The sequence below is a fragment of the Atractosteus spatula genome, chromosome 12 (assembly GCF_055471065.1).
Source record: "Atractosteus spatula isolate fAtrSpa1 chromosome 12, fAtrSpa1.hap1, whole genome shotgun sequence".
NCBI lineage: Eukaryota > Metazoa > Chordata > Actinopteri > Semionotiformes > Lepisosteidae > Atractosteus > Atractosteus spatula.
This window is the reverse complement of record NC_142717.1, coordinates 15,166,429-15,191,193: the sequence shown is the minus strand read 5'-3', so window position 1 is coordinate 15,191,193 and position 24,765 is coordinate 15,166,429. Positions and strand designations below refer to the sequence as shown.

At 34.7% G+C, this 24,765-nt stretch overlaps 1 protein-coding gene across 3 annotated transcripts in view; it reads right to left on the bottom strand.

Moving 5' to 3' along the window:
* The window catches only part of tbc1d5 (TBC1 domain family, member 5), a 225,090-nt gene that overhangs the window by 21,082 nt on the left and 179,243 nt on the right, over positions 1 to 24,765 (bottom strand). For 2 of the 3 annotated variants that reach the window (XM_088929043.1, XM_088929044.1), the window contains 4 exons: positions 15,034 to 15,119; positions 11,271 to 11,530; positions 10,257 to 10,319; positions 4,470 to 4,630 (listed from right to left, as the gene is read on the bottom strand). In XM_088929043.1, coding sequence (XP_088785169.1) covers positions 4,470 to 4,630; positions 10,257 to 10,319; positions 11,271 to 11,530; positions 15,034 to 15,119 — 570 coding nt within the window. The remainder of the gene's footprint in view (positions 1 to 4,469; positions 4,631 to 10,256; positions 10,320 to 11,270; positions 11,531 to 15,033; positions 15,120 to 24,765) is intronic. The other variant, XM_088929045.1, reaches the window with a different exon arrangement.

The window sequence follows — 24,765 nt, the reverse complement described above, 5'->3', positions numbered from 1 at the left end:
TATTCAATACTTAAACGGGCACAGTTAAGACATTAAATATACATATACATACTGTATACAGTACAGTTTGCATACGGTAATATGTTTATGTCCCTAAATCAATCTCTTTTATGAGCATGTGAAAGGCATGGTGAATCACTGTACTTTGCATGATTGGAAAAAAATGCGTGATTGCGAAATGCTGTGGCGTTACTTTTACAAAGACGGTCAATGAAAAAAAGAATGTGGACCAGGGCAATACTTTGAGTTTACAGCTTGTCCAAGGTCATTTATTATTAATACTATTATTAATATCTTCGTTAAAGACTTTGATGGCTACAGCTCAAACATGAGAGGTTGAGCTTTATTAGCTCCACCTTGCGGAAATTCCGGATACTATTATTTTGCTAGCGGTATTTACCGGTAACTCGCGGTATTTACCGGTAGCTTGCGGTAGACTGCGTACAGCATACCGGAAAATAATGCGGTATCGCCCGCGCATTTTGAATGGCTGCATCTGTATCCCAAACAGTTTAACAGACCAATAAAGAAAAGTACAAAGGAAAAGAGTGCTTTTTAACAATTTAATGATGAAAAACAAGAAGTTCAGGTGGGTAGCTGCGTCAGCATGCGCAGGCTGCAAAGGAACAAGTAATAGGTTTATTCCATGCTGAAAAAAAGAAAGAAAACACAACGTTTCGGCCGTGGAGCCTTCTTCAGGTGTCACCTGAAGACACCTGACACCTGAAGAAGGCTCCACGGCCGAAACGTTGTGTTTTCTTTCTTTTTTTCAGCATGGAATAAACCTATTACTTGTTCCAAAAACAAGAAGATACTGTTTCAGAAAAAGTGTATAATGAATCAAAATCACACATAGAGTAAAAATTACTATTAGAAAAGCCAAGAGAGCAATTGAAAGGAATATTGCAATTGAGGCACAAAACAAATATGTTCTTTCAAATACCAAAACAATAAAAAAACACTGAGGATGAAATAACATGGGACAAAAATTAAAAAAAACTCTTGACAATGAAAGCCAAATGGCCAATGTACTAAATGAGTATTTCATTTAGATTTTCACTAAGGAATAAGTTCAAAATATGCATTAGGTAGTAGAATGACAAAGTTCTGTATTAAATAGAATTAGCACAGGCAAGGGATATGTGTTTTCAGAATAGAAGCACTTAAGATACCCGAAGGCCTGATGGAAGCTTACCAAATGTACTCAAGAAAAAAAAAAGACATGTTATTCAGAAGCCATGAACACAAATCTAACAACAGCTGCTTAAGACAGGGTTAGTACCCAGGGACTGGAGAATTGCTAAGACAGAATCCATCCATTAAAAGGTGAGAAAAATGAACCAAGTAATTATATGCCAATAAGCCCTACTTCTATTAACTGCAAAGTTATGAAAACAGAACTAGATGATTAACTATATGGAAATAATATTCTAGGAAATAGTCAAAATGGATTAAGAAAAGGTAGTTCTTGCCTAAACAACTTGTTACCAACTAACTTTGAACCATACTGGATACACAAAGGGCATATCATACTGTATGGTGTATTCAGATTTTCTAAAGGCATGTGGGAGACATTCAGGGAAACAACTGTATGGATTGAAAACAGGTTACTGTATAGAAAAAACAAAAACAGGGTAAAGATTGGAACTGAATGCAATACTTGGGATGGTGTAATTTGTGGAGTACAACAAGGACCTGTACTAAGACCACTACTCTTCTGAACTTATATCAATGATTTAGATTCTGGTATAGTTGAAAACCTAAACCAGTTTGCTGATGATACTAAATTAGGAAGATTAGCAAACTCAATAGAAAAAATGGCAGATGACATTTGATGTAGAAAAGTGCAAGATTTGCATGCAGGTAGGAAAAAACACAAACTATACATAAAATGGGAAATGCTGAATGTTACGTCCCCGTGCGTGTCCGTGTTTTTGTTTTTTTCCACTTCGTGTATTCAGGTACCCCCCCACTGGTCCATCATTAAAACCATTGTTTCCATATTACGTCATCATCAATCAGATTCTCGACCAATCAGAACTAAACTTCTTTAGTATTTAACTTGGAGGTTTTCCGAATGAGGGGGCCTTTCGCTTGACTTCGATTCTGCTTGGCTCAGCTTTGGCTTCTTTTCGCTTTCATTTTGCTTTGGCTTTGCTTCTTTTCGTTTTTGTTCGTTTCACTTTGTGTGTGTTTCCGTTTGGCTTCGGCTTTGTTTCGTCTTCTTGTACTTTCGTTGGTTTGAGTTATCCTGTATTTCGCCATTACCTTGCCCAAACGTGTTAACCTCTGTGCTCTTCTGTACCCAATTCCTTGTGTCTGCTCTCGATTTCTCTTATTTGTACACATTATACACTTGTGCATTTGTGTGAACTTTTGTGTAAAGGGTTAGTCAAGGTTATCGGATATATTCTGCACACGTAGTTGGTCTTTGTATTAGAAACACTAGTTTAGGACGGGTGAGTGCCTTTTGTCTTGTATGGTTTTGGGTAGTTAGTGAAGGTTAGGTAGGACATTAGAAGATGCCAAAGACCAAGTGTTTCGGGTTTTTGTTTTTGGAAGTTAGGTCAGCTTCCCCTCACTTTACTAGCCAGCTCTATTTTGTTTGTTTTCTTTCCTTTGGCATCGCTCAAGTTCCTTTTCCCTCTGTGTTTGTGTCCTGTTTACGTACCACTTACTTATTCACTTTAAAATAAATCACTTTTGCCCCAAACTTGTTGTCACGCTTCCTAAGTCCCTCACCAGAAACCCACTTGCATCCAAATCCATCCTAAATGTTATGCTCCTTTACCTCTAGACACTTGGGGTTGTAACACTGAACTAGAAGATGCTATTTATGAAAAAAGTGTTTATGTGAGGAACGTGTGGAAGCCAATAAAAAGACAAACAAAGTGATAGGATATACAGTACAGTTAAAAGTAAAGAATTTAAATCATGGGATATTATGTCAAAATTGTAGACTGCACTAAGGCCTCATTTAGGATACTGTTTGCAATTTAGGTAATCAAGTTATAGAAAATAGTCTTGTGGGAAAAAGTTGCAGATGCCATTCAGTTTCTCTGGCATGTTTGGTGATAGCAGCTAAAGGACCCAAGGATCTTATTAATCTTATACAACATTTAATCTAAAAAAGAGCTTCTTGTTCTCTTTTCAAATACATTACACAGTTTCATTCCTTAACCTTCACTATGATCTTTAGGAAACATTAAAAACTAACAAACTTATTTTCAACATGACACTATTAACATGCATTTATTAATAATCATGCTATGATAGGCTTAAGAGTGCCTTGATATTATTTTAGTTGCAGTTTTTGATCTTCAAGTATCTCATTAAAGAAATATAAAGAATACTTAGCAAAACCCTTATTTTTTACAGTATCTAAAAATATAAAGGAATAAAATACAATGAAAGACTTGAACAGTTTATATATTCATTACCACAGGATTTTACATTTCTATCTTAATTAAACTCAAGAGTAAGGTGATACTAATGAGATGGGTGCGTGCAATGTTCCTCAGCTGGAATAAATTAAGCCTTTGATTTGTTTTACAGATAATAATACAAAGAATGAATGACACATGTTGTCATTCACTCAATGAACATCAGGACCTAAGGACCACTTCTCCCAGGACCACTACTTTGGGAGGCTTGCATGTGATTGTAGTCCCACAAATATCATTACAAATCTGAAGTACTGTAGTTCAAGTAGGTAGTTGCGTCAGCATGCATATGCTGCAAAGGAACAAGTAAAGGTTTATTCCATGTTGAAAAGAGGAGAAAAGAGACACAACGTTTTGGCTGTGAAGCCTTTTTCGGGAGCCTTCAGCATGGAATAAACCTTTACTTGTTTCATTACAAATCTGTTAATAAATGAAGTGGATTGAGGTTTCTGATTGTGAATACTGTATAATCAGAAAAGACAGAATGACGCTTTAGAAGGGAAGTCATGATTATTGTCCTCAAGTTTAAAGTTATTCATTTTATTATCTGACTAATAAATGCTGAATTAATTGGAAAAATAAATCATAGTAACAATCACCTGGCATGTATCTAAATTTATAACTACTAACAATATTCAGCTTCAGGAATATTGTGAACACTCCTTTAATTTAAACATAATAAGTTATTTGAATACTTGGTAGTTGTTAAATAAAGGCTAAGAATAAATTAATGATAATATATTTCTCTTACCCACATCTGTTTTGGAATTGTACATAGTAATTTTCTCAGCACACAGACTAAGAGGTAAAACTGTTACGTTAACACCATATACAGTTTCTTCTTCCATCACACAAGTTTAGAGTTTAGAGTATTAATGAGTCTTTCACTTAGTGCTATAAAATAGCTTTGCATTTAGTAAGACATTAATATTTCCAATCAACTATTAGCAGCCTAGAAGAAGGTAATATGTTTTCTCTGGTCAGGAGTGGAGACAAGAAAAATACAGCACTTTTGATCCAACTTACAGAATCCTTTTTGCCCATGGTTTTGCTATGTGAGCGAGAACGGGAGATATTAAAGAAAGAATCCTTTTTTGTAGCTGACAAGGGAGGTGAAGCAGTATGGTCTCGTCCCCCAGGAAGACTCTCAATGCTTGGAGATGAGCTGACATTCTTGGAGCTTTGACCTTAAAGAGTGTAAAAACACATACATTTACAAAGATGCTGAAGCATTGTGATAAACATTAAATCCTTTCCTATACTGTAGAAAGCTATTGTTTTTTTTCTCAATTTGCTTGTAACTGCTTTTTAAACCCAAGTCACACACTACTCTAAACATTCATGAACACAACATTTAAGCTGTGGGAAAACAAAACTTTAAGAAAGTGTTTTATTGTACAAGATTCACAAAATCTTTCCTGAAGAAAACGTTTAAAAAAAAATTACTGGATCCTAAAATTCTGTCGATTAAGTTTCTGTATGAAATACATAAAATATTTGAAATTTAAGACTACTCTTCTGTGAGGAAAGAAGCAATAATATAATATGAATATATTAATTAATATAATAACACATAAAAAGACAGTAAGAATAGCCATTACACTACATTTTTATTTTTTATTAATAATTTATTTTAACTTCTCCACAGGTTAAAATGATAGATTTTCCTTATGACTTATTTTGTTCCCATTTAAACAGCTATAAACTCAAGCCTTAAACAATGTTGTCCCATTATGTTGAATTGCATATTATGTACAGTATACACATTTTTTAAAGTCAATATTTTTAATAAAAACACAAATGCTCCAACTGAGCATTTCTATGTGCAAAGGAAATTAAATGTCTGCAAAACTGCAAAGGAAATTTAGAAGACTAAAATATGTGAATCCATAAGTATTCACCCCCTAAGTCAATACTGTACATGATTGCAGCATCTTTTAGTTACTGCAGACTTCTCACAATTGGATGGTGCAATTTACTCCCATTCTAATTTGCAGATATGCTCAGGGTCTGTCAAGTTGTTTGGGGATCATTGATGGACAGCTGTTTTCAAGATTTGCCACAGACTCTCTATCTAATTCAAGTCAGGACACTGAATTTCTTATTTACAAATCTGTATACACGGCATACATTGTATTAGGAATATGTCTTTTCACATACCCCAACTTGCTCTCCATGAGACACATAGACGAGAGAAAGATGGGGTCAGAGCGCAGGGTCAGCCATTTATACGGCGCCCCTGGAGCAGTTGGGGTTAAGGGCCTTGCTTGGGAGCAAAATGGAGTAGGATTCCTCTGACAGCCATGGAATACAAACCGCCAACCTTCCATCAACAGGCGCAAATCCTTAGCCACAGAGCCACTTCACCGCCCCGACAGTCCTACTGTATGATTAGTGAGGTGTTTTCTACTTGGTTGATATGTGTTATTATGTTTATTTCCAAATCCATGACTAAAACAATCTACAGTTCCTAGCTCAGTTTTTTGCCTTTTCTACAAAATTAACTTCATGCGGGTAAGACATGCCAAAATGATTTGCTCAATTTTGGCAAATGTGGGTACAGCATTATTAACCCCTCTATTGACAGCTCTTGTGCAGCGCAAGTTGTTATGACCATGTGGGTGTGTGAATCACAATACAGTCACCTACGTGACCCTGTATTGGATAAAGCAATTAGAAAATGGATAGATGGATCTCATGAGACACTCTCCGGGTTCTGTCCTGCAGTGAAAGATTCCATGAGGTCAGTGATCTCCCAACCAGGTACTGGCCAGGCTCACACCTGCTTAGCTTCAGCAGGTTGCCAGTTATGAGCTGCAGGGTAATAGAGCTGCTTGCTTACTCTCTGGAGGTCAAATGACTTGTATAGCAAGTTTTCTTTAATCCCCCTATGGCAGTATTTGGCCATAATATGGCCAGCAGCTATATCACCTTGCAACTCAGAACTGGCAACCCACTGAAGCTAAGCAGGTGTGAGTCTGGTTAGTACCTGAATGGGAGACCTCATTCACTAAGGTTGCTGTTGGAAGAGGTGTTAGTGGGGCCAGCAGGGGGCACTCACCCTGTGGTCCATGTGGGTTCTAATGCCTCAGTATAGTGATGGGGATACTATACTGTAAAAAGATTTTACACTATCTGTTTTGATAATATAAACCACGAAAGTGAGAAAACTACTATTGAGCTACCCATGGCCCCACCTCTCCTTAGATACTGTTCCTAAGTTAGTCGAGCTTTGACCAAGACACTATAGAATGCAACAGAAAAACTGAACAAAGCCTTAATCCCAGCCTTTATCTAGTAATCTGTCATAAATCCATAAATGTATTAGATTGGTTGTTGTTACTTGACTAGACTGTTAATTGAAAGAATTTATCAACAGGTTTTTCTTATCTAAAATGCTGAATGCTGCTTCTGGTAAACCCCTGCTAAAATGAGTTAATTTATCAGAGATGAGGCCACAAGCATTCATGGAAAAAGTTCGTTGCAGGACTCAAATTCACAGTCCTTAAATGTTACCAAGATAAAACAGTTTTGTTACGAATAATGGGCTAAAATTCAAAACTGATGCAGAAAATGATAAAAAGTAACAGGAAATATTTTGATTATTTTTATGGGTATGTAAACCTGAAAAAAATGTTGCGTTCACAGCAGAGTACAACAATAAAGTATTTTATTGAGTAATCTTAGTTGTTTTAAACAGCATATCTTTTATTTTTAATATTAATTTAATATTTAACATACTGTGATACATAAATGTCAATATTTTATACACATTAAATTTAATTAATGTATAAGGGTTATTCCTATGGAACTAGGCACTGATTGGGATTCAAACCCAGGTGTTTCATGTGACAGCCCAGAATTCTACCACTGAATCACTATCTCACACTGAAGTGGTTACAGTATGCAACTGTAAATCATTCTCTCTGAATCATTCAAAACAACTGACCTCTTTTTTAAAGTATTTGCTTTAATTTTTTAAAGACACTATATATAATAGATTTTTAAATCGATACTTAAACTAATGTTTTCTCCTTACTATTTATAAACAAATACTAATAATTCCGTATACTATATTCAATTAAATAAATCACTATTAGTGTTACTGTGCAGTATGCCTAGCTCGGGAAAGCAATAATGGGTTAAAACACATTTAATTTTTATAATGAAAATTTTTTTTAATAATAAGATAAAATAATGTTTATTGTACATTATGTTACAGATACATGTTCACTGTACCACCTGGCAGTTTTACAAAGTAGTGTGGTCCTGCATCAGATTATTTGGAAAAAATACAAAGGTTCTGGGTGTTACCATGCTGTATAATATGGCATGTTTCTTTGCTGTATGGTGCATTATGCTGCATCTGTATATAGCATGTATTTGGCAGTAATACAAGCTTACTTCATTTGACAAAGCTCTGCCATATAAAACAAGTAGGTTTCAAAGACTCAAAATGTAATTTGCATACAGTACGACAACAAGCACAAAACTCAGCAGACACAATTACGGCAGTCTCTAGAAGCAACAGCCATTTCAAGAAGCTTAACTTTGGGCTGATACTTGTACCAGGAACACAGAAGCTTTGTGTCAACAGTTGAGAATATCACAATTTTAGGGGATATGAGGAAGGGGTAATTTTGATATGATAGGGCTCTGCTCAGACATACTGGTAAGCCATTACATCAAACTGCATATGTTTGCTTTCTACATTGTAATGCTTCTGGCAAATCATAGCAGGGCACTTCACGTTATAAACCTTGTACCAACAGGACAACAACAATAGTTGTCAAAAATAGTTATTAGTGCAGAATTTACTCCTTGTACTAAATATTTAACTGTTGCTGAAAGTGTTAACTTTCAATACATCAGAATGAATGTAACAAAGTTCAAATACAATGGTAAGGAACAATGGAAAACTCATATACTATATGTCTCCAATGATGAAAACATTATATTATTACACTGCAAGTATTTGTAAAGAAAATTCTGTTCAGATATTCCTGAAAAACCCTGAAAAATTAGACAAAGGCTTAACATTGTGCTCTCTTCAGATTTAATCTTTCAATAGGTGACTTACAATATGCTTTTGGCAAGTTATTTGAATTGGCAAGTTAACCAGTATACTAAACCACACCATAAAGAGAAGCTCAGTAACAGGTAATTTCTGAAAGCAATATTCAAACAATAAACATAAGTACAGTATGTGCAAAAAATGACATTTTAACCTTTCTAAGAGAACTTAGCTTTATTAAATGTCATAACGATCAATTTTTACAGAATCACCTTTAAATATAACCTTGGAAAGATCTAGGAATTAAGACTGAGTGATATTTTGTTTTATGTAAACGTAAAGTAAACATAATATTAATTAGAAATTTAAAACTATAATGAACTGATCTACACTGCACAAAATCATCTAATCAGAAAAGACATTTTGAAAAGACAAATTCATGGTTGGCTGTTTAGTTTTCAACTGCTATGGGCTTTATCATTTTTTCATACAGCATACAGTATCACCATTAAAAACATCATAAAATATCTTCATTTTAATTTATCTTAAGGTACAGTAGGTGTATGCCAGTACTAAACAGAGCCAGTGACTAGAATTACTTATTTATTTAATAGATTGGACTATTCTCTAATACAGTGAGTGCATAATTGAACACAGTTTGTATTTTGTCAAGTAATGTCCCTGAACACACAGCAGATGACACTCACTATCAGTGCCGAGCTGAGGCTGACATAAATCACATTTCCTGTAATGAAATCAAGAGACCCATCTAGAAATATCCCACTGATATGAATAATCTATATCCAGGGTAGTCCACTCTTTTATAAGGATAAACAGAACAGATCTCAATTCTTGCTTTGACTGATCAAATTCAGGTAACATCTCCAATCAATTGCCATCCATGTCAACAATTTTTTGAAAGAACAAGCCAAAACAAAGAATAATACCTGATGTTCTTTCTGAATGTCAATTTTTGGGAAATCAAGGAATATCCTCTGCATGTCCTATTAGATTTAATTACTTTAGGTAGATTAAGGACAGAATAGTAGTTGTTTACAGCCCTGACTCGGACAAGATACAAAAAAATCACAATGACAAAGGAAGATGCATTATTTTCTAGGAGAACACTTCAAAAATTAGTGTTTTTTAGATTAACTATTTAAATACTTCAGTCAATCTAGTTGTTTGGCATCTAGTGAGTCACTCATGATTTGGATACCTTATGATAATGTGTAACTGTGGAATATTACTTATCATTAGATTACAGGTACTGTAAGTGTCTGCCATCCCCTTTCTGACAAGTCCATGGCAGTGCAGAATGCGATTCATGAAGAATTTGGAAAAAATAGTTGCTTCTAAAAGCAAGAAAGCGAGCACACATACTGTAGATGAACCACCCTTATTCTTTACTACTTTCCAACATTAACAAAACATTAGAACGCCACATTATTGATCATCTTAATTATATAACAGAATTACCCAATAACGGAACTTCATAGGAACATTAAATTATTTTTTTCTGTATAGCATTTTTTTCAACACATGCCTCCAAGGATTTTATCTATGAAGATTACTGGCCATTATAAGAAAACAGAGAACAGTTTTTACATTTTCTTAGTCTAAAGCTTTGACTATTCACAGCACCTTATACAATACCACCCTCTGGTGGATTCAGTCTGGGTCTGCATGGATTTGACATAATGAAATGAGATAGTGAAGTTACAACCAACACAATGCATGAACAAACAAATGGCAGTGCTGCGGTCAGGGAAGGCCAAGAGTTGCCATGGCAGCTTTACCTTGGATGTCAGTTACAGTCTGGACAGGAATAGAGACCTGAGCACCGCCACCTGTAACTACATCTAACAAACAAAAGAAGCTTGTTTTTAATAGGAAAAAGAAGGAAAAAAAAAAGAATTACTAGCCTTTTCTTTCCAAATATACCAGTTTTACTGTATACTTTCTTTAAAAATGTAAATCCCACAAACAAGGGTTTTGGTACTTGTCCTAGGTGATGTCTTACTTCAGAAATGTAAACAATATAGTTTCATTTGTTTTGACTGACATTAAGAAGGGCATTAGGTCATCATCATTGTAACTGTATAGTGTCAACGTTGTAAATGTGCTTTAAATATTCAGTTGGCTATTCATATTTAATTTCTATTAAATGTATCTATTTAATAACCTGGTCATTAAAGGGTGAGTGGATATTGTACAATTTAATGATGTACATTTTGGTGTGTATATTGAACATTTGCTACAAAAAGGAACTGAAATAATCTTCGAGGTTGGAGTATCCGTTAAATTATAAGGCTACAAAAATCTATTGTTTAGGGTCATATATCAATTTCAATATACCAGCACCAGAAAAGTATTTCTAAGAGCTGTATTGCTGTGATTACAATCCTCCTTTTTGTCTCCAGCATAAGATTAAGCAAGCATAAAAAATGTCTAAACTATCTAAACGATAGCTTTTAAAAAAAAACTTCTTTCTATGTGTTGGCTTTTTGAGGTCATATAAAATCATAAGAAAGGTAGAGATTGTGTATAGATATCATTTAGTTTTTAAAATGAAAAAAAAAACACTTGAAACTGCTTAATGCATAATTCCAATAAAGAGAAGTAAATAATTGTAGAAGAAAAAAATTGGCTTCAGTGTAGTGACAGAAAATGGATTGCAAGAAAATATTCATATTTCCACCAAAAATCAGGGCTCTTTAGTAAGAAATATGTTCTCTAAAAAATTAATTATGTGAACGTTTGGAATTAGTAAAGCATTACTTCCACAGCTGTGCACTGAAGTAGACACTCACCTTTGCTGAGATGCACAGGCATGCTTTCAGACTTCAGCAGCCTGTGGTGCTGTGCCTGTTGCTGTGGTTGTTGTTGAATTTGTGAGGATTCGACCATGGAACGAGTTACAGTCGGAGCTGCAGCAGTGCTCACATCGCTATTAATTGGAGAGATGGTGCTTGCACTGACTGAGATGGCAGGGGCGATTAACTTCCGGCCAAAGCTCAACAAGCTGCTTGACACTTTGTTAATGTTGAGCGGAGCTGCTTTGGCACTAGCTCTATATAACATGAGGGAAGAAAACAAAGCAGGACATGTGTATAATCTTCAAAAATGATTTAGACTTTTATATGAGACAACTCTTGAACATGAAAACAGCCTAATCATACATTATTTTGGATGGCACAATGGTGTAGCAGTTAGAGCTGCTGTCTCACAGCTCTTGTGTCCTCAAGGTCAGTTCTGTGTAGAACTTCCATGTTCCCCCTCTGGCCAAGTGGGCATTTTCTGACTTTCCTCCCACAGTCAAAAGACATGCTGGCTAGGTCTGACTGAGTGCGCTAAACTGTCTCCCAAGTGCATGATTCCTATTCCCATTAGCTGATATTAGCAGCTATGGCTGGAGCTGCTGTCTCCTGGTCACATGTGGCACATATGATAGACAATACTTGTAATAAACCACTCAGCTTAGATACCATTCATCCATCATAACAGAAATGCTTACTCTTGGAAAGGGTCGCAGCAAACTGGATCCTTCTCCAGAAGCACAGGGTAAAAGGAGGAATTAACCCTGGACAGTCTATTGCAGAGCACACACATGTACAAAGGAACAATTAAGAGACAGGAATTTAGCTAGCCAGCATGTCTTTGATGAAAGGAAACCGGAGCTTCTAGAAGAAAACCCACATACATTTTTTGGCACTAAAACGTAATATCTCCATATATAAAATGTATCTTAATGTAACATTGAAAAAAACAAGTAACTAAGAACATTTTTCCATTTGAACACTGTACATGTGAATGAACCGATTACTAAAATAAAAATTGGCAACCAATATGAAAGAAAATTATTTTTACATCATTACTATAATTGCGATTTTTGATTAGTGCTGGTCTCTGTACAGATGCGACATGTGCAAATTAAGCTGGAACTGCCTACACTGGCAGCTTTCTGGTATATTTATATACATCAGTGGTGAAATTCATAGCTCTGTGGCAGGCAGAACTTCATTTAATATATGATGCACCTGAAACATGTAACTGCAGGAGGTACCATCATACTGCTGCAGTTTTGCAACCATTCAGTTGGTATTTCTGGCAACAATCCAAACCCAGAGTGATTACAGATTTGGAACAAGATAAGAGCTGTGTCTGGAGTCAGGCTTTTGCCACAAAGCAAACTACATAGGTAAGTACACGTAACAGGATACTGTGTTTTGTTGCTACTGCAGCCACAACATTTACTTGATGAAGAAAAAAAAGCTTCTTGGCTCCAAACTACCCCCGCATAGCAGTGCAAGTTTACAGGCGTTCATTAAGCAAGGGGGGGGGTGCATAACATGAGTTATCAAAAATAAAAGAGTTCGAGCTTTCATCTCCAAAGTGACACTGAGTTTAGATTTCATGAAGCCAGGAACTACATTAAAAAAATGTTATTTACAGTATTTACTTGCCACAACAGAGTTACGAATGTAACTATTTATGCCTTACTAGCTATCAGATGTCAAGGTTAAGCTGAACAGACAAAAGTGATGCACTGATTGAGTCAGTAGAAATCACCAAAGAATGGTCACGTTGCATATTCCCAAGGCAAAGAAATATGTAATTAAACTAAAATACTAAATTTTGAGGCACTGGAACAAAATACAAGGTGTTTCAAACAACATAACAATGAATGTAATATCACTAATATTACATGTAATAGCGTCAGAAGGTTATCTTTACTATAATAAAAGACATTTCATTGCCAGCAACTACTGCTGTACGCTGTATTGTTGTGCATTTGATAAATAAACTTTGATTTGATTTGAAACAGCATTGAGATCTTGTAAAAGCATGCCCATTAGCACTATAAATGTATATAATATTTCATATGAGGAGGAAGAGCAGGTGGATAAAACACTACTATACAATAATATACTATTATTCACAGACCCAAAACAGGAAAAACTTCTGTCTTTAATGGCACTGCACTACACTGCACTGTATGTTTCCTTGATCATTTAATTAATAAAATACTAGATGTTGAATAATTTCAATGCTTCATTAAGGATTTTAACTTGTTTGATCATCAACTTTCTAAAAATAATTTTCCTGTGCAAACACAACTGTTCTAACAGGTATCTGCGGGTATTTTCTTGGTCAGCCATCTCTTACAAAACAAGTTGTGAATAAACAGGTACTTTAAGAAAGTACTGCACAGGTATTTTAAGGAAGCATTTAAACAAACACTCCCTGTAAAAACGCAAATTCAAATTTGCAGGATAATTTTTCTAGTCATTTATCCTATCATTTACAGATGCGTCATCTTCATCTGAGAATGTCACTAGCTGTTCTGTTACCCTTAAACAATTGCACAAACAGCTCTGATTCTAAAAAAATCTTTTCATTATTTTGTTATATTCAATCATTGCCTTCAAATGTCAATGGAGATGCATTATCCCCTGCTGCCTCATATCTTTTAGGCACATGCTGAAAATTTCCCAGAGATTGTTTTAGAATAAATAGTGAAACACAAAAGGAGGACACAAGTGGAAACTGTATGGAAGTGCATTGAAAACTGAGAAAAGGAGGTACTTCTTTTCCCAAAGGGTCGAGATGGTGCAACCTACCCAGCACATTGTTGAAGCCTTGGCTTTTACACAGCAAATGGCTGGAAGAAATAAGCTACTAAGTATCGAATGGGTTAGATGAGCCGCCGAATGGCTTCCTTCTTCTTGTAACCATTCTCATGCTCTTACATTCATAATACTGTACGTATCATCCACTTACACATAAACGAACCATAGACCTAAGCAGTTTGAATTTGCAGTTCAAGATCTTTATATCATGTGTGAGGATTTTGGCACATGTATTCTGAGCTATAATTTATGGTGCTATTTCATACACACAAAATCAAAAAAGGAAAACAAATTTTATTTAAATGCACCATAAACTTTTATATCCACAAAATGCTCTCTACTTTCAAGATCTAAAAGAAATGCAGTATAAATTCAAATAAACTAGTTACAGTCAATGGAATTTCAATGTGCTGAAAACATGATAAGAAGTGTTGCTGTATTACAACCCACAATGCTGTGCTCATTTTAACACATCACTGTCTTTAAGTCTCTTTAAACACTAAATTGAACTTGCTTTGCTCAAAGACATCATTAGTTCATGTTTGCTCTTTCATACAACCCTAAGAAATGAGACCCTAAGAAAGTACAATCACCTGTTTTGATTGGGGAAATTCATGCTTGTTCACACTACAAGGCCCTTCCAACACGCTCAGCAAATCTAAGTTTTCAAGTGCAGCAGGGTTATTTTCACCTGTTTCACAGTTAATTTAATTTACTCATGTTACTTTCATATCTCTCGGCTTTACTAAACACTATGAAACATGCACACCGATGTAAACTGTATAATGCAGGAATTCTACACAAACACTCACGTCTCTGACAATTTCCAAGCCAGTGCATGTGAGTTTTTAACACAACTATTTCTAATAAACTGTAAAGCAGGGACATACGTTTAAGTAAGGCACACAGCATACATACTGTACTGTATATGATTAAAACTTACCGAGTCTTGCTCATTAGGTCTGCTCCACGAGTCTTGTAATAGTCTAAATTCTGTTGAAACTGGTAGTTCACCGGTCTTGGGTTGTTCTGGAATGGTAAAGTTTAATTTTAAACTTTAACAAAATTCATAATTATATGATATTCAACTGAAAACAAATTCAAATTCAAAATACAGAAACCACTGCTACAGGACTACATACTGTACATTCTGACTGCAAGGGCTGCTTCTATATTTTTATTTTTCTTATTTATTCTTCTTCTATTTTTTTTTCCTGCATTTGATTGTGTCTCGCCATACCAAAGGTGAAACGAATGAGGCACAAACAACTGGAAAAAAATCATTTTTCCAAGTTTTATGTGAGGAAGGAAGAGTGGGGAAGCAAAATAGTGATGTGTCATACTAAAAGCCCACTGACTGATCAAGCATTGTGATTTGTAGTCTCAGCTGATGTTCAGTCTCTAGTCATGTTCTCATATTCAGGAATCTTCATAGAAATCTGTTATTTGTATTTCTAAGGATGCAAAGTTTCTTTTATCAACAGACATAGAAATCTAGTAATAACAACAGAGAAAATGCAGACATTTTGTACTTATGTTACAGTTTAAAAAAAAAAACAGCATATGCATGTAATAAAATGGCACATGACATTTAAACATGTGGGTATATTCAGAATATTCATTCCACTAGATGGCAGATTTAACACAGAAAATATCAAGTAAATAATTTTCTACACTGATTAAATCCAATTTAGATCTGTAGTCTAATTATGGGAGAGCCATAAGGGACCTGCTGGTAGAAAAAAAAACCTTAAAAATTAGCCAACCCTTCTTTTGCCTATAAACTGTAGGAGCAAATACAGTAAAATAAATGAATGATTAATAAAAAAACCCACCCTAAAATGTATTAAAATGTTATAAGGCTTTTAAGGAAAATACTTTTGATTATCAGGGGTACCCATCAGTTCTTACTTCAATGTAGGAGTACCTCTCAATGTAGTTTCGGAGACTGCTTCTTTGTCTTTCTGTATGATGCTTAATACAATCAGTGGATAACAACATTAAGATGGAAGACAACATCTAGGTAACTTCGTTTATAATTAAAAACAGATGTGTCCATTTAATATTTTAAATACAGTGAAAGACAGATTCATCCTTGAAGAAATGCACTCATTAAAATTAGAAGGCTGATAAAACTGTGGAGCTAATAAAAAAGACATGGTTTCATTATAACTTACTAAAAGAAACAATGCAATGTAATAATTGCCTGCTGTCTATAATCTTGGAAAAAATAAGACTCATTTTATAAGAATTTGGGCAACATTTACCATTTTATTTATTTATCCAAGCATTAATTAGATGCACTAGACTTGACATGACATTGAAAGGCATGGGTTTATACTGAATATTTTTGTTTTACTTTGTGGTAAAATTTTGGTTAATTTTTTTAACATTTATTAGAGACAATACAGATTCTAAGTATAACCGGACACCCTCAGCACTTGGGCTGTAGCAATATTTAATCTGAATTACAATTTTCCAACTTTCATTATATCACAAATAATTGATATACCTGTACCTAGTAGTGCAGTGCTATACCTAGCAGAATATTTTTACAACAATTATTTTCAATGTAAATAGAGAAGTAAATAAAATAGTGAAGATAATACATACATGGATTAAAGCAGGACAAAGGTTAGTTTTCAGTATGAAAAAGCAGAATCTTTTTTCCTTATTAATAAAAAGGTGTGGGATGTTTATCAAGCAGCATGTGGATAATGCATATAATGTAGAATTATGAACAGGACAAGAATGGGGAACACAAACCAGCATCTTTATGACTGCAACAAACAGAGATAGCATATTTACTGAAGTGCTTTATTTTAGTACATGACGTAAGTCTGAAAGGATTTTCAACCTCTCATGAAAAATATACTGTCCTGGCATTCAATACTGTGTCAGCTGACACACCACAGACACACCTCTTTTAACAATCTTGGAGAATTCCAACCCACAGCAGGGGTCCCAAAAGCTAGTTTCCATGTATGACTAAAGATTTGCTAAGGATTTCTTTCACTTGAGATGCTTCTCACTTGAAAATCTCAAGTGACTGATACTGTCAGATTTGTTCTGTTTAATAATTCACATTATTTCCTTTTGTTGTAGTGTGGCTGATAAAGATGGGTTTGGACATGATAGTGTAGTTGGTATCACAACTGTCACATTTAATAAGTTATCTGCTTTGGCTATTATAACTACAAAAACTTGATTTTAATGAAAAACTGAGAACAAACATCCTACAGAGTCTTACTGGATTATCAGCAACAGCCAAATAATTTTGGGATATTGTAACATTATTTGCATATAACTACTTCAAGTGACTTACACATTAGGTAAAAGCAAACTTCTGATGAGAACTAAATGCCATAATAAAATCAGTGGCTGAGCTAGGGTTTTCAGAGAACAAACAACAATTTCAAAATAAACAATTCAGCATTCTCCAAGCATTATACATAAACTATATAATCTAGATATATTATACAAGCACTGTGGACACCTGGCAATTTAAAGACAAAAAATGCTAAATTCTAGAAATCATGATGGTTTAAACTCCACTTTAGGACACTCTAAATTTCCATCACACATACAGTATAACAGTTACATTATTATCATTTTGAAAAGTTTAGTGTATTATTAATGCACCCCACCCAACTGCTACCCCCCTGGTTGACACACAAATTGTTTCCAACAGAAATAGCAAAATATAGCAAATTACAACTGAAGTGTCATTCAAATCATCTAAAAAAAACACTCATTGCCACTTTTTAGGTTAGAGTACCTCAAAGCCTGTTGCTTGGTTTAATGCAGTCTAAACCACACAACTTGCAAAGGAGGTGTCTGCTACTCAACAGGCTTTCTAATGACTTGGTTTCTGGAATACAATAAACAAAGCTCAGAAGGGTAAACAATGCTGATAAAAGAAATACGAAGTGTCTCCCTTGAGCAGAAAATAAGACTAATTCAACGAATATGTCAGAGCCTCTATACCCAGGGAAAGGTAACCATCATTAGAGGAGTGAATTGCTCAGCTGTTTATAAGCAGGAAGCTCAGGGGGAAGTCTTCCGAAGCCCAAAAGGAATAGCGTTTCAGGGTTACTCAAACATATGTTGCAGGTGTTTTAAATACACGACAGGTGGGCACAGCTCATCCACTGCAAAGAGTGTTGTGTTGTTTAATCTGTGCCAAATATACTTAATGCCACCAAGTAGGGGGAAACATACACAGAGTAGCTGCCAAGCTCAACACTTGGCAAAATAATTAGTAGCCAGGGCAAACAGATTTCAGTTCAGAATGAAGAAATATGCTTATTTAGAAAAAAAAATACATTTTTTGCAAAATGTAATACATAATTCTCACATACACCCTTATTTTAACATTTGATTTCCTTATTGCAATACTGTACATTTCACAGATTAATACATTTACAATAGTTACCAACACAGCACTTCAAAACTACTCAGCGTCTAATTAATATTGAGATATGTTTGGTATTATTTCTCCTCTGAAATGCATGAAAGAAGTTTGTATCACAGATCCCTTGAAAGGGCAACCACAACTGGAGTTGCAGTGCTATAATACATGACACAGTGGACTCAAAACAACAGCAGCTTGGCCACAGGGCTTGACTTCACTTCTCCAGAAAAGCAATAATGGTTCAAATCAAATTTAAACTGGACTACTGAAGCTAAAATAACGTAATTTCATTTTCATTTGTATTTTGTACTTACTGTTATAAATTCCATGAATTGTAAAAGTAATCATCTACAGCCAATTAGTGTACAGTACATGAATTTACTTTTTTTCCCTGATTTGAAATGCAGAATATCAAGCATGTATTTTTGTTTAGCAAAATAACATTCAAAACAGAACTACAGCTGTTGTCAAATTTATGTGCTTGGTTGCAAGCCCAAAAGAACAACAAATGTCTGGTTAGATATGAGATATGTGGTTAGATATCTCATCAGATACACTCAAAATCCGTTACAGAAGCAAAGAACACAACTTCAAACTCCATTATACATCCGGTTTTGCTAATGCCTAACTCACTGGCTTTTGATGGATAACTGACAAATCATTGTGGCTAGAGTTTCTGGTGTCACTCATGCATGTCTAGAAAAAGCTGACATACACCTTGTATAAATCCTTGTCTTTTGGTCATAACAACATCTATGTTGTTGGGCTTTGTGTTTCTGATTATAGATCAAATGTTCAATGTACATACTGTACATCACATAATGTCCTTATGTTATGAGTAAAATTCCTATTTGTCCTTAGTATTTCAGACATCTGACATGCCTTGTGTAAATGGAAATATACGATGCGACACTGCCACTCAAGTGGTTTGATAAATTAAAAATTAACTTACATATTAATAAAAATGCCACACTGCTGGAAAGGAATATCTCTTTTTCTGTCTGGGTGCTGTATGAATACAAAGTTACTCTCAATCCAACGAAGGCTTGCCAGAAGCTCTTCAGGTGGAACTACAATTTGAACCTTATTTCTTTAATGTTCATCGAAATGTGCGACCATCAGAACCTTTTAACATCTTTTGAAAACATTTTTATAGTCATAACTGCATCAAAATACAGTTCCGATCCTAAGATATATGTTTCCGTTGATATACTGAGAGGTTCTTTTTTATTTTTTGCATAATATATAAATTATTATTGCGCTTATTGGATGCATTTACTGAAGTAAGGTAAAAATATGGATATTAAAGCAATAATGGGGTAAAATCTTTTGGGATTTGTCAAATTACTGCAACAGAGTAACTAAACTTGAACTCTTTCCAAAATTTTTCCTTAGCTGCTGATGCCAGACCCCAGAGGAATCATTACTGCACCACTCAGACTGGATTCTCAGGGAGTCAAGACAAGTCCTGAGAGATCTGCATCAACAGTCAACACACTAACAACACCTGCGACCTGAGAGTCTAATGATAAATATATTTATGAAATAACACTCAAATCTGTCGATTCTAATATTTATTTTGAAGATCCAGCAGCAAACATCTTTGGTAATTTTTCTGTTATTTTATATTTAAATATGCATAAATTATTTTATTATAAAAATATAAAATCAGAATGTTAGGAACAAATGGCTAGTCCCATGCACTAATAAAATTATGAGACAAACGAATGTTATCATGAAAGTCTTTGACTATTAGAGAATCTGGAATGCACAGTATCCATACAAGTTTGCCAAGAAAAGTGTCTGAATCATAAACTGACAAAATAAAGCAAAACTGAAGCTCTTTTGAATGTCTTCCTGCACACTAAACTCAATCCACAAAATAGCGATTTGTCATTCTGAGTATAGTATTGTTAGATTAAATACTGTCTGACACTCTTAATTTTGTGATTTTGTAAATATCTCCTGTATAATATTTTAAGGAATTCATCCCTGACATTAAGATAAAGCAGATATGGAGTTTTTGTTTCCATATACAGTATTCATCCAGTCACTATTTTTTATAGAAAGTAGGATTTGAAAAATATATCCACAAAAATCCATTTAGTCCATTTTTTCATGGACTATAGAGATACAGACATCTAGAATGAGCAAGGTGTCAGTCGGTATACCGCAAATGGCACTGAGTTTCTAAAAACAGCATCATGTCATAGTGTCTCGCAAGCTTGTATACCACAATTACACCATATTCTTCTCTGTGCATAATTGCACATAAACAAATAGCTGTTTTGTAAACAACAGTGGTTTGAAAAAAACAAAACCATAGGACCTCAACAAAGAGATGTCCAGTCCCAAAACACAGAACCTCTACTTTTTATGGCTTATTTTACAAAGCTAAAAAAAACATGATGTTTGGTGTGTGATGTGTGAGGTAACACACAGATTCTGTTTTCCTGATGTTCTAATTTAGTGACACAGGACACACGTGTGGGTGAAACAGCACGTTGAGGTGAACTAATTCATAGTTATTTACAAATGTCCAGAAGCTTCAGTCTAACATTACTGCACAGTAAATGATAATTTAAAACAGAACAAATATATTACAATGTCTTTTCACCTTAATCATTCATAGTCTTACATTGGCAAATGCCTCCTCCCCTGCATTCTACATTTATATAAAGTTTCCTAGCAGTGTAATAGAACATGAAACTGCCTACCAAATTAACCCAAAAGTAAGCAACACTTGTAGTTTTTAATTTAGGTCGTGGCTAAATTAAATCCCACCATTTGTTAATGCTCCATTAGTATTGTTGAAAGAAGCTCTCGAGCTGCTTTTGTTCCTGAGATATAGTGCCTTATTTTTTGGGTAATCTCGGTGACTAACTGTGATTAATCTCGGTTACTAACACTAATAATAGTTAATAAAAAATATTTAAAAAAATATTTAACTGAATTGTTAACGTAATTAATAAATGTGAGGATAACAACGCCAGCAATTTGTTTTCTCAATCTGTCTGGAAGGGTGAGGTAGATGTTTTGCATTTGCATAACTTTATTTTTCGTGTGTTTGTGAATAGTAAACTTAAAGTAAAATTAAATCGGTCTCCAATATCTTAATGTAACCAAACAACAAAAGTTGCCATTCTAGCCTTAAAAAGGGAACATTAGGAAACACCTGTATTTTCTTAAAACGAATTTCATAATAGCATATCATAATATTTCCAAGCTGTGTAATATTTTTTAAAACTGAAGAAGCAATCTTAGAAGTTTCTTAATGTATCATTTTTAAATATATATGCAATTAAAAAAATGTTTAAACTTCCAACCTGTCTTTCGAGCTATGTGTTGTCAAGGTAAGAATGAGCAACTTCCTGCATTAAAAGACCAGTGTTGTACTATTGTTTATGCAATGCTAATGTTTAATAAACATTAAAAGTACCAAGAAATTGGATTATATGTTGTGTTAGGGGTACTAAGTACTAAGTTGACCTATGTAGTAAAACAAATGTGCAAAAGAACATCGGAAACACTGCATTATCACAAATACAGACTTCAGTAATATTTGAAAATATTTAACTAAATAACATTTTGAAGAGAATGTCTTTCATATTGTTTTTGAATTGCAATGTTTTTACAATATTCAAGTTATAGAATATATTATGACTATTAAAGTTCTTTTTTAATTTTAAACAGGTGAAAAATTATTATATAGACATACAAGTTATAAAAACGGGTTAACTGGTTCTTTTTACTCCTCGTATGGCAAGATTCTCATGCTTCCTAGCTCTACACTATAGAGGTTCATCCTTGCCAAAAAGTTTGTGAGTCCTGCTTTTCACTGTAAAAAACAAGTGTTTTTTATTCTTTCAACCTATATGTTTTATTTATTACAAATAACTAAATAAGATACTGTGTTAAAGTAATATTAATTAAAAAAAAACATCTAGTAAATTGTATTCAATTATTCAAACCAATTACAATTTTGATTCAAATGGTGATTACCCATTTATTTAGAATTGTTATTAGTACATTTGTTAATATTAATTAAATATTTAACATAGTACGGTATTTAAAATTAACAGAAATGTCAATATAATATACATATTCATATTATTTATCCCATTTTTAATTATAAGAATGTCAATGATTTTGACCGGACCACATAGTGTAATACTTTACATGTGAAGAAAGATATAAGATATGAAGAAGTGGTTAACTGAGTCATTTCTGCATGAGGACTGGACTTCTAAGTAACAGGCTTAGAGTTGTGACAGGAAAGGGGGATAACTAATAAGGATTCCAGATGCCAGCTAGGAAACCCCCAGGGAAGGAAACCTAACACGGACCATTAAGAGTGACCAAAGTCTATGAACTGGCCGAACACCATGACCTCCTCTCATTACCATGGTAACGAGCTACGTCAGAAGCGGCAGAAAAGGGCTATATAAACTGGAAGTTTTGTACCGGTACTTTGAACAATACTTTGGTTTTATTGTTCCTTGCATGTAATAAAACTCATCTGTTTAAACTTCATCTCGGAATCCAGAACGTATTTGTCTGTTACAACACATGATAGAACATGTTGTGTGTGTTTATTATAAACATGGGTCTTACCAGGAAATTCACAATGCTTTGCCTGCAATTAACAAAATAATGATCAATATGAGAATGTTAAAATAAACTTTTCACACTTACATTTATTTAGCCATTAGTCCTATTCTGACACTGTAGATGTGGTATTACTCTTGCCACAGAAAAAGCAAACTACCTACAGATCATATGGATACAAAGTAATGCATCTCATGTGGATTCACAAAGGAATGGAAGTGACTCAAGAAACTACAGTATTAGACAAATTCTGCTTGTAATTAACGATCACAGGTTTGATCAACACCACCGGCATACAATTCAATGGAGAGTGTATTACAACTTTGGACCCAATTATCTCTGGTACTGTATATGGACAGCTATGATGAACTGAAACTTTATGGGATACAGTGGACTCTGGAATTATTGGCATCCCTTGATAAATATGAAAAAGAAGTATAAAACAAGAAATGAGTTCACACTGAAATGTATTTCCGACATAAGGAATTTATTATTTTGAATTAATGATTCAATAGAATCAACTAAGACAAAAAACTATTACATTATAAATTATTTTCCCCCAAAATAAAAGAAACACAATTATTGGCACTCCTATTTTGGGTACTTGGTGGAGCCTCCCTTGGCAAGGATAGTAGCAGGAAGTCTTCTTCTAATGCTTTATCAGGTTGGTGAACAAATTGGGAAGGATTCTAGACCATTCCTCCATGCAGAACCTTTCCAGATCCTTCAGGTTTGTAGGTATGCGCTTATGGACAGCACTCTTCAGCTCAGACCAGGTTTTCAATAGGGTTCAATTCAGGGAACTGAGATGGTCATGGCAAAGCGCTGATTTTCTTTTTTGTCAACCATTTTTTTGTTGATTTTGAAGTGTGTTTTGGATTATTGTCCTGTTGAAAGATCCGTCTTCAGCCAAGATGCAGCCTCCTGGCAGAGGCAACCAGGGTTTTGGGCAAAATATCATACTTTTGAGAATGCCATGGATCTTAACAAGGCTCCCAGGACCACCGGCGGCAAAGCAGTTCCAGAGCATCAAAGATCCCCCACCAGATTTTACAGTAGGTATGATGCTCTTTTTGATGTATACATCCCTCTGCTTACGCCAAACATACCTGTGATGACTGTGGCCAAAAAGTTCAATTTTGGTCTCATTGGACCACAGCACCCTGCTCCCAGTCAAAGTACCAATAGTGTTTGGCCAACTCCAGGTGCTTCAATTTGTTCCTCCACAACAGTAGGGGCTTTCTTCTGGCAACCCTTGCAAATAGCTTGCTGGCATGGAGGTGTCGTCTAATAGTCATTTTTTGAGATGGGATGACCCCACGATGCAACTGATCCTTGTATTTCTTTAACTGATTTTTCTTTGCTACCCTCACCTGTGCATGTGGACAAGATGGGCTTGCGTCCTCTTTCTGGCAAATTATCCACCGTTCCAGTGGTGTTGAATTTTTTTATTTTTGCTCTGAGAGTCAATACTGGTATTTTTAAGGTTTTACTTATTTTTTGTACCCATTATTTGCTTTATAAAGATCAACAATGGTTTGCTTTTCTGTTGTTAATTCATTGACCTTCCACATACTGATGGATGACAAAAGGTTTTCTGTGCGTGTTTCATCATTTTTATACCCTAGGGAAACAGGAAGTCACTAAAGTACA